The 15,317-nt window shown below is 37.9% G+C and overlaps 1 protein-coding gene across 4 annotated transcripts in view; it reads right to left on the bottom strand.

The window, feature by feature from the left end:
* The window catches only part of plekha5 (pleckstrin homology domain containing, family A member 5), a 72,519-nt gene extending 58,214 nt beyond the window's left edge, over positions 1-14,305 (bottom strand). For all 4 annotated transcript variants that reach the window (XM_077567570.1, XM_077567569.1, XM_077567572.1 and 1 more), the window contains exons 1-3: positions 14,162-14,305; positions 13,989-14,065; positions 11,616-11,673 (exon numbers count right to left, since the gene is read on the bottom strand). In XM_077567570.1, the coding sequence (XP_077423696.1) occupies positions 11,616-11,673; positions 13,989-14,065; positions 14,162-14,253 (227 nt within the window). In that variant the 5' untranslated portion in view covers positions 14,254-14,305. The remainder of the gene's footprint in view (positions 1-11,615; positions 11,674-13,988; positions 14,066-14,161) is intronic.
* Positions 14,306-15,317: the final 1,012 nt, after the last annotated feature.

Raw genomic sequence — 15,317 nt, 5'->3', positions numbered from 1 at the left:
TAAAAAAACATTCTTACTCTTCTTTCTAGTCCCTTGTTATGTGATTTATTTTTTTCAAAATCCAAACAAATCAAACCTTGACTAGCATTCCAGAATTAACTGTGTAACCTTAGACATTCAATTGCAATTTATTATTTTTTATTTTTAAATGCTGACATCTGAGTGTGTGGATCCCCACCAAAAATAGCCACCAAATGAATACTGAATCAGTATCTTAATAAAAAACAAAAAAGAGAAATGTTTAGAACAGTTGTAAAATATACTTTCTTCACTCTACCAAAATGATAAATTATGCATGAATTGACTGCAAGTGCCTTAAAATAAGTGGAAACAAGTAATCACACATTTAAACTGAATATAGTCGCTAAATGGCCATAAAAGTGTAAGGCCTGTAAGGGCCTGAAGAAGCAGGAGGGTGACAGACGAGACAGATAAAGTCGCATCCATGCTGCATGTTAACAACTATCCAGCGTATTGCAAAGGAGGACCTGTACTGAATGGAAAGTATTTTAACACAGCCCAAGACCCAAGTGATGTGCTTTTTTTCTTCTTCCTTTTTGCTCCTGTTCATGTACATATGGCATTGATTCTAAGCGAGTCCAATTCTATGTTAACGCATTCTTTTAGTATCTGTTGGTGATGCCACGGTGAGAAACAAAAGTACCATATCAATCACAGGCCGTATACATTATTCAGTAAGAACACTAGCACACACAGTTTAAATATTTGTTTAGCCAGGGACATCCAGAGCTGAGGACAGAGCGTGGGAGAAGACTCTCACAGCGGAAAAGTAGCCCTCAGCTGGGCAATAAATGCAATAAAATATAATTCCGAATAGCTCCCTGTAGCCAGTGAACACAATTAAATCACTCACCAAGTTTGTCACTACGAAATGACCACGGAACTACTTACAGAACTGACCTCTTGCAGCTATAAAACCCTAACCATAACCCCAATACAGATGTGTTGCAATTAAAGATTTCAGACATATCGGTTCTGGTCACCATGATAGGGTTACGATCCGTTTGTCTTCAAGCACCCCGAGAATAACTGCCGGCCATACTTGGATTTGCGCCTCTCGTCTGAAGTCAACTGGGATAGACCTGCGACCCTAATGATGATAACATTGATAAATGCATCATATTATACTGTATTTATTTTTCAAGTGAATTTGCAAGTGTTTTGTGTGGCATTTTGTAATGTGGCATGACATGTCTAAAATCTTCATGTATTTGTAAAGAACGAGAGCCGAGTCACTTTGGTAAGCTAGGCTGGCATGCGGGACAATCTGAAACACTTAATGCCTCAAAACTGGAATCATCCATCCATCCATCATCTCCCGCTTATCCGGGGTCGGGTCGCGGGTGCAGCAGCTTTAGCAGGGAAGCCCAGACGTCCCTCTCCCCAGCCACTTCAGCCAGCTCCTCTGACAGGATCCCAAGACGACCCAGACATAGTTCTGGGTCGTCCCAGGGCCCTCCCACCGGTGGGACATGCCCGGAAACACCTCTTCAGGGAGATGTCCAGGAGGCATCCGAACTAGATGCCCGAGCCACCTCAACTGGTTCAACGCGGAGGAGTAGCGGCTCGACACAGAGTCCCTCCCGGATAACTGAGCTTCTCACCCTAAAATTGGAATCAATCATTACCAAAATGTATCTGGACATCTTTACTTATGGCCACATCACCCTCTGAAAATATCAGAACGATCCCCCAATATTAAAGATTTTATGAAATAAGCAATAAGCTGATAAACTTCTGCCGTGAGTGAAAACGCGCATTGTCCATAAAATCTGACATATTGGGGCGATTCTTCTTATATTTTTTAGAGGTTGAAGTGAGCATAGATGTCAACATAAATTTTGGTAACAATTGATCACCGTCAGGTAAGACTAAGCTTTTTCTACATTATGTGTTTAAGACTGTCCCTGGCCCTTCACAGTATGGCAAGTGAGGAAGGACATTTTACATTATCAGCATCTAAAGAGCCATTTGAACTTGTTTCATAAAAGAAAGCACGGGACATTCTAAAAGGTATACTGATTTTCTTTCCCATTTTATGTATTTATTTTTATTTCTGCTGCAGACACTGTCTTGAGCTGGATAGTCCGAGCGAGTCTATGTCTATATCAGAATGTCCGCCATTTTGGATGTGGCCATCGTACAGTATACCATAAGCATTTTGGCTTGATGATACAGTACATCTCCAAGTGAACTAACATCTTCAGAAATCCCTCCACATCTAATATGGTTGTGGCGTCAACATACTGAAGGTGGATTTAGGTTGTCTATGGTTATATTTCCCAGGGGTTGACACAAGGTTTGCCATTCAAGACTATATTGACTGGGAGTGGCAGTGGAGTACAGATGCATCAAAAATATGGAGCAAAGTAAGTACTTTCTGTAGGGTATTGATAATAATTGGGACCCTCAATGCATTTTATGTGCTGCTCTTAAGGCTGAGGTCTGGGGAGGGGTCTGTATGTAATACCCAGTGAGTCTTCAAAACTGTCAAAACTACAGTACACGTTCAGATGTGGATCAAAACAAATACAGTGTAAATAGCTGAATTTGTAACAATTTGTTTCGGGAAACAGTTGACTGCTCCAAATCGCTCTGTGCACATTTCACCACTGTGTTCCAAGAGTTCACAGCTGTGGAGTGTTTGGGCAGAGTGACGCCTTCCAAAAGCTGCCTAATCAACACAGACCATCTGGAAAACAACGAGGCTGTGCACTGTTTACTGGACGGAGGCATACAGTACATGGAAGAGAAACATGGAAGGAATGAAAGAGGAAGTGAAAACATGTTTGGCTGTCAAGGTAAAAGAAGACAGCTGTGCTAGGGTCCAGAGACATTGGTTACCCGGATGACAAAGCAGATATTTTCAACTTAAAAAAGAAAACACACTTTAATTAAAATCCATACAAAGGTGCTTTCTACCAATGCAAATAAAATGCAGTCATGTCTGTGAGTGTTTTAACAGACAAGGACAGAAAAGGAGAGCAAACAAATGCCACAACATTAGAGTCAAACACAGCCTTTGATTAAATGTTGCAAATATATATATATATATTGCATTCTAACTCTCTCTGCTTTCCACCTACCAAATATGAGAAAGGGAAAAATGGGTTACACATAAGAAACAGCACACCATCTTATGGCTCATTGCAGCAAAATTACTGCTAAGCAATGGCATGAATGGAGCCAAGTCGATCACATTCTTTATTAATAAAAATGAAATTTTGGGTGAATGCCAGTCAAGCAACGGCAAGAGCCCCATGACAGCAGCTGTCCTTCGATTCAACCTGGCACCACATCAGCAAAGGGTAGCTCACTGCAGATTACTACGGGGATTACTCAATGCTCTCTCAGCATTAAATACAAGATAGCACAAATTTAAGAGGCTTTGGGACTAAAGAATTACCGTCGGCTAAATGCTGCCCTTCTAAAATCTCAGAGGTGGGCCTATCATCGATTGACATATTCATTGTAAAGATCATATGCTCATGTTCATTCATATTGTATAATGAACACGACGAGTAGCATATAAAACACAACATGCAGTATATGAACGGAAACATTTTGCAAGAGACTATGTTGCTGTGAGTACAATTAAGGTATACTGTATATACACATACGCATACATATATGTGTACATACACACGTGTATATGTGTATTGAATACATTATTTGAAGGAGCACTATGTAGTAAAATAAAATTTTCAGTGCATTACGGTGCTAATCACTGTTATGGAGCAGCAATGCCTGAAAGTTACAACTTGAATAATTTATATTAAGTCATGACATTGAGATACATCAGCGTATACTGTACACATACTCATCATTAGGGTAAAATATTCAGTACCACAAATTTATGAATTAACGAAAGACAATTAATATACATCCACTACACTGGGCTACACCCTAAACCGGTCGGCAGGCTGTCAGAGGTCACGCACAGTGACGGACAGCCATTCATACTCACATTCACATCGTCACCGAGTGGGAAGTGAACCCACATTGGTGAATCTAAATCAGTCAAATGTACACAATCAATGACTTGACATTAAATACCAATTTACAGCCTGTAAGTAAGACTGAGGTGAATGATTTTTACAAAATAGCTTTAATCATGGCTGGAGGCAACCACTGGCATCAAATGATCTCTAAGACATATGTTCACACTCCCACAGACAGCAGCCAAACAATTAGACTGTTTTTCTCCCAGCGCAAACAGATGGCAGATAGTCTGTTTGTATGGGGGTATCCACTTTCACAACCAAAGACAGTAGATACTGATGTCACAATGACGTTTAGAATAAGCTTAATAATCATTAGCCTCTTGTTATTTTTTTCGACAAACTCGATGTGCACATTCTTTATGCTGAAAGCTGCATGTTTTATTATTTCCAAGTACCAAGTTTCATGAGTTTTCGAGAGGCTAATGCTTTCAACTATTGATTGTGACTATACATTATGCTTTGAATGGATGAAGCAATTTGCAATATCCACACTGTAAAAATACAGTCATTGCTTGCTGTCTCCATTACACTGAAGGTTAACTGTGTGAATATTTGTGACTGTAGCTGCAATCATGTTTTGAGAAGACAGAGGACTCTATAAGAGTGCAACTGAAATAAACACTTGTGAGTGATCACATCAAGTATTTTCTAGGAGTGGGAAGCACTCCATCTGATGAACCAGGGTGGCTCTAAAATGCTCGGTCAATATTTCATTTAGGCTCACTAAAGATTGGAGCCAATTTCTTATGTATGTGATTAAATGATTACAAGTACAAGGGGACTGGATTTTCAAGGTTATATCATCAAATTTAGGAATGAGTCCCAACATCTAGTCATAAAAATGCCCTTGGAGTAAATGATGGTGGAGCATCAAATTTACAAGGTAAAAATGTACTGTTTATCCTCAGTACTAAAATTTCCAGTATTTCAGATTCACACATCTAAACCATTTGATCTAGTCGACCACTTTCTATATACTCATCAATTTCAACTTTTGGGCTGCTGAGAAAGGAAAACCCTAAGGAGGGTATTTGGAGAAATCTCAAAATCAAAACCTTTGACCACTCAGATCTATTTTTAGCCAGAGCTCGACACGGCTAGCGGGGTACATATATCACATTACTGTAAAATTTTAACCAGCTTATAACAACACTCATCTTAATCAAAATGGTCAGAACACACTTTGGTAGATTTTGTCGGTTGGAAATCTTTTCGATTAATCCTTGCAATTCTCTACGGATACTCCTTTGTTCACATTCAACGTTCGACATTCCGTGCACCCTTGAACAGCACACAATGTGTGGCACATGACATCATGTGAATACCATCTATAAGTAATAGTTAATAGTCTATTACATATCCATGCACGCGACAACTATCTTAAACCCTGCACTCATCATCTCCTTCCTGGCAAGTGAAGAACTTTAGCATTTCCCTGGCGTCGGGCCGAAACCTTGTACACTTCCAAACTGGTCACTTTTCAGGAGACCACAAAAATGGCAGTTTGTTCTTCCATTGACATGCAGGAGCAAACCATTTTCAACACTGATTGGGTCAGTAATTTTTAAAAATAACCCTCACACGTGTTTCGGCCTGACACCAGCAATTTGTGATTAGACTTCTGTAGAGGTTAATATAGATCCCACCAGAGTAATGCGACTTCTATTCTTGGAATATTTCTTGAAGAGAAATTAAAAGTTTTGCCATTGACAGATATCAGGGTTTCCTGCTCCTCTCATCATGACTGGGAGAATGTCTGTCACTAGTGATGAATATATGTATTTAATTTTACTGATAGCATTTAACAATGAAACAGGTCCCTATGTTTTAAGAGTGTGACAAATGAATCCATTCTTTCCAGTCTTTGATCAAATGTTTCATTTTAGTGATGCCTTGAAGTGTCGGCAAGAATGAATAAATGATGAGGACAAAATGAAAATTGTCATTGCATTGAAACCACTGAAAATGTGCCAGCCTTCTGTATTTTGTTCATGGCATATAAAATGTACTGCATTACTTTTTCTGACATAGTGGTGTTTTATGATTTATTTAAAAGTCCATGGCAACCTCAGTATAGAGTTACACTTTACACTTAAATCAAGAAAAAAAAATATTAATAGAGTAATCAGGTTCTCCAATCTAAATGCCCTTCATTGCACCAGTGACCCAGAAGCTTAACAGCAATTTTTATAATTGGCCAGTTCAATTTGACTATCTTTCTTCCCCAGCTCTGCTTGATGAATAATAAAACAGAAGTGAGCAGCCTTAAAAAATAAAAAAATAAAGTGTAACAATATTTCAGATTTTATGTCGCATTTCATGTTGATGCAGCTGCAAATTGCCAACAAAGGACACTGACAAAAAAATCCTTGAATGAGAGATCAAAAACAGAATAAAATAGTAGACTGGCCTATAGCTTTGTTAGGCTCTACAGTTCCTCATTAGCCTTTAATTTGTTTATCAAAGCAGCCAAGGACAATTAGCTCCATTCCAAGACTTAATAAATAAGACAATTGTTAGTGACCAAAGACAGGATGTTTCTGTCTTTTCTTAACGACAACTTTAAGAGCTGTAAACATTCAGCATCAAAGAGGCAAACAAAAGTTTAAATTCATCCTCAAAAAAGGCAGGAGTATTTTGACAGAAAATTATTCAGCAGACAGCAGTTAGGTTGGTGGATCTTCTCTTGGAGTAAATGTATTAATGTGTTCAAGAGAAATTGTGACATTAGTGTGTCACGGCGCCATGGCTGGAAAGCACTGGCCCAAGTAAGTCTTCTGGGCGACAGCTTCTCTGTCTCTTCTCTCATCTTAAACAGGATACGAGTAATAAAAATGGATGGATGTCAATAATAACCCAAATGTGATTTTTTCCCCCCCTTCCACCCACACACTAAAGGAACACTGTGATAGATGAGCTCTACGGATTTATCAGAGTGAAGCAACCGAAGCAGGTGTTAAACCTACGTTATTATGATGCATAAGAGAAAGTGGAAATGACTGTTGTTCAAAATTATTTTCAGGCATCACTGACTAAAATGCTGTGGCACAAACAAAAACTATTTGGAGTAGAAATGGTAGAGCATAGTAATGTTTGCATTGTGCTACATATAATTCCATAATCTATTGGCCAATAAACAAAGACAATGCAAATAAGGAATAATCACTAAATTCTTGCATGAAGTGTCTGATATAACAGGTATTATAAAGGAAGTCTACTTTGTTTAATAAGCCTCAGAAAAACTGATAAAGTTTTAGCGCTAGAAAATGCTGAATGTAAAAAGTAACTTCTTTTGTAACCTATCTTCTCTAATGGCTCAAGTGTTCCAACTGCAGACGCGCCAAAACCGCTAAATACCTGGCTGGGTTTCTGTTTTCTGATTTATCACAATGAGAGCAGAGCCAGAAGCCACTAGACTTAAAAACTTGAATACATTAGTGCTAATGGTTTGGGTATTATTGACCCGTTCCGCTCTACTCAATGAACTATAGCAAATTGAAAAATAAAGAGACGGTTGGTACTACAAATTTGGCATTGTGCCTTTCTAAAGTGACATGTATTGGATAGGCCACTTTAACAATCATTAAGTTTAAATAACAAAGAGTAGATTGTTTTGGTCGTAGCTGCGAGCTGTTTCATGAATTAGTTCTATGTTGTGAAATGGAGATGTTTGGCTGGGATGCGACAGATCTGCTGTGTAAAATTCATTTGACAATAAAGTTTGCTCACAAAAAAAGCCGAAAATGTAGAGTTTGGTGTTTCAACTTTACATAAACATTAAATGCAGCTCTCTTTCCAGTGTGTAGTGTACCACCCTTAAAAAAAAAATCCATTAGATGCTCACTGAGTTGAATTTTGTAAGATATGAAGAAGTCAGATGTTTGTGGTCATTGGTGGTGCAACTGGCTTTGAGGATCTAGTGGCATGTTTATCTTCGTCATGATCTCAGAGAGCAGTGACTTCCACCAACCATTCCAATTATTCAATGCCAGATGATAACAGCCTGTTAATGAAGAATATTAATCACAAACTCACAGTGCCATACAAATAATATCATAATATAATGGAATACTAATTCCACACAATCACACTAATGCCCTCCGCCCGTCCTCCACTTCAGAAGACAGCTGACGTCAGCACAATCTGCTCCACAATGCTCACACTGTGTAACCCGATGATGACAACCAAGACACGCACCCGGCATCAGAATGGGTCAGATCCCTTTACAGCATCAAAAAAGTGTCAGGTCAGAGAGATAAATGAATAATGTACTTGGTTCAGTTATTGAATGAAAAACAAGGTGGGTGTTAGATCCTAACTGAAACTATTAACACTGTAATCTTCTAAATGTAAGCGCGAAGTAGTACAGGATGTTTCCCATTTTGAGGTTCATGGTTCTGGTATGTCTTTTACCAGCTACTGGACTTCCAGTCATACAGGTAATTAGCACATTAGCCTGTCAACAAATACTCAGTGAGTTGGAGAGAAATAAGATTAATTATTGTGACCACGTAGGTAGAAGAGGTAGCAGGCCACATTAAACAATTATTTTCTTTTAAACTTTTATTGTACTGTATACTTATACAGCAACATATATGTATATAATTATCTAAATACATATATCTATATCCATCATGCTTTTCAGTATTTAAGCTACTTTCATGTTTAGAGCGACAGCAAAGTAGCGCTCACAGAGACTTAACTCATTCACTGCCATTGACGGCTATATCCTTTTTTACCCCCACTTTTGTTAACAAGACTATGAAGACCTAGGAAAAAAATGTATTGTATATTTATAACAGATATAAAATTTGTGATTAATCGTGAGTTAACTATTGAAGTCATGCGATTAATTACAATAAAAAAAAAATCATCTGAAGCCCCTATTTTTTTTATAATATTTTCTTTCTTTCTTTTTTAATTAGGGGCATCAGGCGATTATTTTTTTATTATTATAATTAATCACATGACTTCACTAGTTAACTCAAGATTAATCACAAATTTTATATCTGTTATAAATGTACAATACATTTTCTTATAGGTTTTCATTCTCTTGTTAACAAAAGTGGAAAAAAATGTGAAACTATTAGAAATACTTTGAATGATTTTTTTTACGTCTATAGCCGTCAATGGCAGTGAATGAGTTCATTTTCCCCGGATGTTGTAGAAATGCAACGAAACATTACGTATGTCTTGTAACGCTGGAATTCCACTCCTCTAAAATAATTTCACAAATAATTTATATAAAAAACTGTGTTGAATCATTAAAACGTTTTTATTTTCTTTAAGTGGCCGAATGCTTTTGAGATTTAACTTTGATAAAATATCAACAATGATCAAATACTAATCTTGTCAAGGGTCAATCCAAATGGCAAATAATCTTTTAATTGACACAAAAACAAATTATCCATTGGGTGATTTGGCCTCCTTGAAAAATAAAAATAAAAAGACCACAAGTAGCAACAGCAATAAAACAGCCAAGCTTTGGCTGATAATGAATTGTAAGCCTAATGGGATCTTTAAAGTTGAGGCTAATTTCATCCGTTGAGAGGTCAAACTTTCTAAGCTTTTAAATGTTTAAAATCTCGGATGATGTCTACCTGCTTTTTAAGAATTGACTTTTCAGTGGTCTTGCAACTATTCCTAAAATTTTGAAGGTCAATATTTTTTTCCCCCTAAAGGTACTGCTTGCTATGGACCTTGTAGATAGATATCTGTGCCAAAACTTTAAAACTAGACATTTCAGCTTGGCAACACTTACATTGCTATAACTTCATAATTTTTTTTTAGGTACCTCCATATATGATTTTAATGGGAATTAAGTGTATATTTATAATATATGAATTGCTTGATTTTCTTTTTTTACCCATGAGGACCATTTAACAAGAGTCGCTCACACACATTTTGGGCTGTTACATCTGGAAATAAACTAAAGTAGCTAAATGGCTAATTTGCCAAGTGGACAGCAAGGCTGTTAACACTGACAGGCCTTTGTTCACCACCGTGCAAGTAGCCACACTAACCCACAACCCCAAAATCTAAAGTATTATCATGGACAGAAGTGTCAACACTGTCAACAGGCTGCAGAGGAGCGCACAGCCAGAAAATGAAGAGGAAGATGAGGGGCTCCTTGTGCTGAAGAGCAGCTGTGCGTTGTGACATTTTAAAGACACTTTGGGCCATTTCAAGCAAAGCAGACATAGCCAAGACATAGCAGAATGTTGCCTTAAATCAGAAAATGTGTCAATTGAACTAGCCGTGACTGAGTTTTATGACTATTTTAATTGCCTCTGGCTTATGGATACACATGTGTCTATTAAGGATAGCTGCACAGAGACACAACTACAGGGCATTACATCAGTGCACATAAATTGTGCTACTCGTCAAATAATCAATAACCATCCTCTTACGGTAAAAGATGATACAACACATTTCAAAATCAATCGCTAATTAAATTGAGCTAAACTTTTCAACAATTTATAATTAATGATTGAGGAAACAGTATGGTCACAGCTAACATACAAATGTGCTAGTGCCTTTGTTTTCAACTAAGAGGTGTGGTGTGTAGTTCTGGCTTGCACGGAGTGATAAAAGTGATCAAACACCGAGCTATAAAGTGACTGACTTTCAGCTTGACTGCCTGACAGCCTGCCACATGGAGCTGCTCAAATTCATGAGGAAGTCAAAGTGGGAGAGTGAATTCATGGTGGCACAACAATCTTCCATCCTCTGCAATGCAAACTCATCCTCCAGGGGCCTACCTTTATTTTGCAAAACAAATACACTGAAAAATGTGCCAAAATATTTGAATGGCACAGTTCCACACAATCAAAGAACACTTAATCAATGCAACTGATTGATAAGTATTACTGTATATCCATCTCTGATGCAAACTATAGAGGAAATGGTTTGACTCTAGTGTTTTTTTTGGGGGGGGGAACACTTATAGGGAATGGCGACACCTTTGAGGGTGACGTAAACCGCAGTGACAGTCATGTTTTAGGGCACCTCTATCTCAACGTTCAATGACAAATGAAAGAAGGAAAAGAATGTATGAAACACCTGTGTATTTGCATTGTGTTATGCAGATTTTCTAAAAAATGGGTTTAAGATTAGTGAACCATTTGGATGGAAACCTGACTACAGCCAGCAAGTGCAATAATTTATGTATATCCAAGTCTTCGAGCAGAGCGAACTGAACATGAAGCTCCTCAAATTGCTGTAATGCTGCAGGCTGGCACAAACCTGGGAAATGTTTTTCATCTATTTAAGACAAGTGCGAGCAGATCATATACACTCAAACGGGGAAAGGAAAACAGACCGGATTACATGGTTCAAACTCTTTAAGGGAACTCAGGGTAAGACTGAATCAATAAAATACACTCATAAAGAACACAACCACACTTTGCCCATGTCTGCCATGTACTTGTGCAACGTTCGTAATCATTAACTTTCGACAAGCCACTCGTGTGCAGATATGGAGAGAGGTGGTTCCAAATTCACATGTAGGAATTCACAAATATACATACTGTATCAACACCATAACGATATATCATCCAACCCTAATTGAGACTATATTGTATCACTCACTTGATGAAGCACCGTGCACCCTCAAACGTATATCCTTCTTCCCATCCAGTGGGTAGATCTGTAAATGAGAGACAAGTCATTTTGAGATGAGTTTCCCCTCATTGATCAACAATTGAGTTCCTTGAGGTCATTCTTGAAGAATAACGAGGACAAGCATATAACAAACCATAACAGTAATGCCAAAAATTAAGAATATCCATACATTGTCTCTTGCGCTTGTACTCTTTTGGGTCGTGGATGAGCTGGAGCCTATCCCAGCCCTGGAATGGTTGGTAGTCGATCGTACATAGTAGCATAGATAAATTACTATTCACTCCTATAGACAACTTAGAGTCTATGAAACTACCATTCATGTTTTTAAAATGTGGTACCCAAAAATACATCCAAAAAGAGATTCCTATCAAAACACTTGCCAATTACTGCAAGTTTTTTCACCAGGCTGCAACGATGTCCTGAATATTTGGTTGTTGTCAAGTAAATCAATCATGTTTTAGGATTTAAAAATATATATCCTTTAGGATATATAATACTGTAGGACAGTGGTTCTCAATTTTTTACACCAAGTACTACCATCATGGCCAACATTAAAATACAGTCACGTAAGGCCTATAGGTGTTCAAAAACAAGTCAGAGGCTTTAATTCATAAAAAGTAATAAAATATTACATCAGCTGTTGTAACACTATGCACAGTTAACATTAACACTGTAAACTTGGGCTTAAATAACTAAGCATAAAAAAAGTGAACGATTACATAAGTTAAACAAATACTTTACCGGGCCAAATATTTTGAATAGAGGTTCAAATCTTTAGAATTTCTGTCTCTCAACAGTGAATATTTTCAGTTTTTTTGTATTTTTCCATGAAAACAGACAGATTATTTTGTATATAAGAAAAATAAGACATTTGTTAACATCCACTTTTACTTTGGAAAACAATGATAAACATATTTTCCTATTTTATGACAAAACAAATACAGACCAAACCAGTAACTTTTGACAAGCCACTTGTGTGCAGATACTGTATGGAGAAAGTAGATCTTTAAGTATTCTTATAATAGCCATCAAACTGTGGCTACAAAACCACACTTAAATACTCATATGAACCTTTTTATTCTTCTTAAATAATCAATTTTGTATTTTTATTAGCTATTAAGTACCTTTATTATGCTACTGTTGCCAGTATTCTGTTTTTATACGAAAAATATGAGGTTTAATTTTTTTAAACGTTTTCATTAATTGTGAATATAGTTTTTACTTTAAGGATTGACTATTTGAACTCAATTTATTAACTTTGATGATTAAATGATGCTACCCTTTTATTTTTTCCCCCTGTGTGTCGAGGACCATAATGGAAATAAGCCTTCTGGCTTGATTGTGCTTTTATCCTGTGTGGTACCAGACTGAGTAATTGGAAGTTTTGATTGTGTTCTGTCATCACCAAAAAATCAATCAATCAATCAATCAATCAATCAATTTTATTTTACAATTTCTGCACTGTCAATTTAAAATTATATGACCTGTTTTAGAATAAGGGAATTGAAATTAAAGATTTTTTTTAATCAAATCCATCCAAAAAAATCAACACAATAATGATTATTTATTAATTGTATAGTTGCAGCTCTAGTATGAAAACGTACCACTTATGCACATTAATAATAATATAATAATCAACTTTATTTGTATAGCACCTTTAAAAACAAGTGTTTACAAGGTGCCTTGATGAACCAGCTACAATTTAAAAAAAATAATAATAATAAATTCCCTCACCCCTCCCCACTAGAATAATGGACAATAAATTCAATTAATTTGATTAATTTGTCATTTTAAAAATCTAATAGCTCAATTGTGAAATCGAGGTGCTTATAAATAAATGCACTCTTGTCTTCTTCTGGATTATTAAAAGCTGTTTCAAACATGACAACTTGCTTTTCACAGTTTGTGTTTCCCAGACCAATAACTAATGAGTCTGTAAAGGAAGCGTTAGAAATAAAAGAAGGGAAAGGGATCCCTTGCTATAATGCATGCAACGCCGGAGCTTCTATATAATCAGAAACATTCATCAGCAATCAAAGCAATAGAATAATAACAAATGCAATACATTAATTAGCAGGTGCTTTAGAGGAAGCCTTGAAAAGATTGCCATTTAAATGGGCAACGTCTGTATTTAAAGTGAAATTATAGCGAAATCAGTGTTCGTAGCCACCCGGGAGGAAGTGGCACGACCCGGTGAAAGGTGGGCATATGGCAGCTCCCACTTTGTCACAGCCCATTAAACAGACTCACAGTGCAATGTTACGGCCGCTGTGAGCACGAACAAGCAGTGACGACACGTGAAACACATGCAGAGGCCAGCGGAGCAAAGTGACGCCTCACCTGGAGTTTTCATGTGTCCGGTTATGACCGCCTCGCCACTCAGGGGATGCAGCCAGGTTGTACTCTTGGCTTCTTCACTGAGGCGAGAGAGCCAGACGCGTTTACGTTAGCGCTCGCTAAAGGGCGCTCATTTGGACAACGACGTCCTTTGAATAGTCTTTGTTGACACTTACTTGACGAAGAAGACGCGTCCGTCACGAGTAAGCCCATAACTCCAGGAAGAAGGCAGACCGCAAATCCACTCGGGCTGGAGGTCCGCCGCCATGTCTGCCAACGGAGAGCGGCGCGTGCGCGCGCGCAGGCAGCCAACCGGCGCGTACACGGAAACCTTGGCAACGGCGGATGGCAGCCGCCAGGTACGCTTCACGAGTTGCCCGCTCTCTGACGTGTCATGTTGCAAAGTTGTCCGGAATCACTTTCACAGTGTCTTCCTCTGTGCCGGTGTTATTGTTGTCCCATTCAACCAGTTTAGTGCGTGAGGGACCAAAGGGGCAGGGCGGGATAATCCAACTGTGACGCCCATGGGAGCAGCATTGATCGGACGGGGCCCCTTTAAGTAACAGGCAGACCTGTCAAATGATAAACACAAGAGACACTAATCGCACTAGTGATGGCTCCTTTCAAGTGCTATACGATTGTGGTCTATACATTTTCATATCACTTAGTTTCTCCGGCAATTGTTCATTACTTACAAATAAATAATTATTTAACTATCTATTCCAGCAACCTACAGTGACAGGCAAAATAATTTGGTTATGCTCTTCCTCCATCAGATGGCAGAAAGTACAATAATCTGTTCTATATACCCACCTGTTGCTATTCATACAACAGAGCAAGTCATTTGTGACTAAATTGAGACGAGAGCATCATTATGTCAGTATTTATACTTTTATTTGGACATTTTACTTTGATAGTGTGCTGTGAGATTTTCTATTAATGTAAAATGGGTACCTTGGTCTAAAAAACATTAGAAAACGGTATAGCCTATGCATTTATCAGTTCAAAACAATCTTACAGTATTTACATTTTGCAACCACAACAAGCATAAAAACTACATGTCAAAGAAGTTACTTCAGGACAATTCTGTCCTTGAGTGGCCCAGTCAGAGCTTTGACTTGAATCCAATTGAGCAACCCTGGAGAAATCTGAAAACGCTCCCCATCCAACCTCATGGAGTTTGAGAGCTGCTGCAAAGAGCTGTAAATGTGCTCGCTCTGTCTGTCTGTCTGTCTGTCCGTCCGTCCATCCAAACATCACTCTATCTATCTCTCTGTTAAAATTTCTCAGCAGTGTGGATGGGTTTTTTTTCTAACACAGAGGAAATGAGAA

This window comes from Vanacampus margaritifer, chromosome 6, assembly GCF_051991255.1.
Source record: "Vanacampus margaritifer isolate UIUO_Vmar chromosome 6, RoL_Vmar_1.0, whole genome shotgun sequence".
Taxonomy (NCBI): Eukaryota; Metazoa; Chordata; class Actinopteri; order Syngnathiformes; family Syngnathidae; genus Vanacampus; species Vanacampus margaritifer.
Note: the sequence above shows the minus strand (reverse complement) of the source record. Positions and strands in the feature narration are given on the sequence as shown.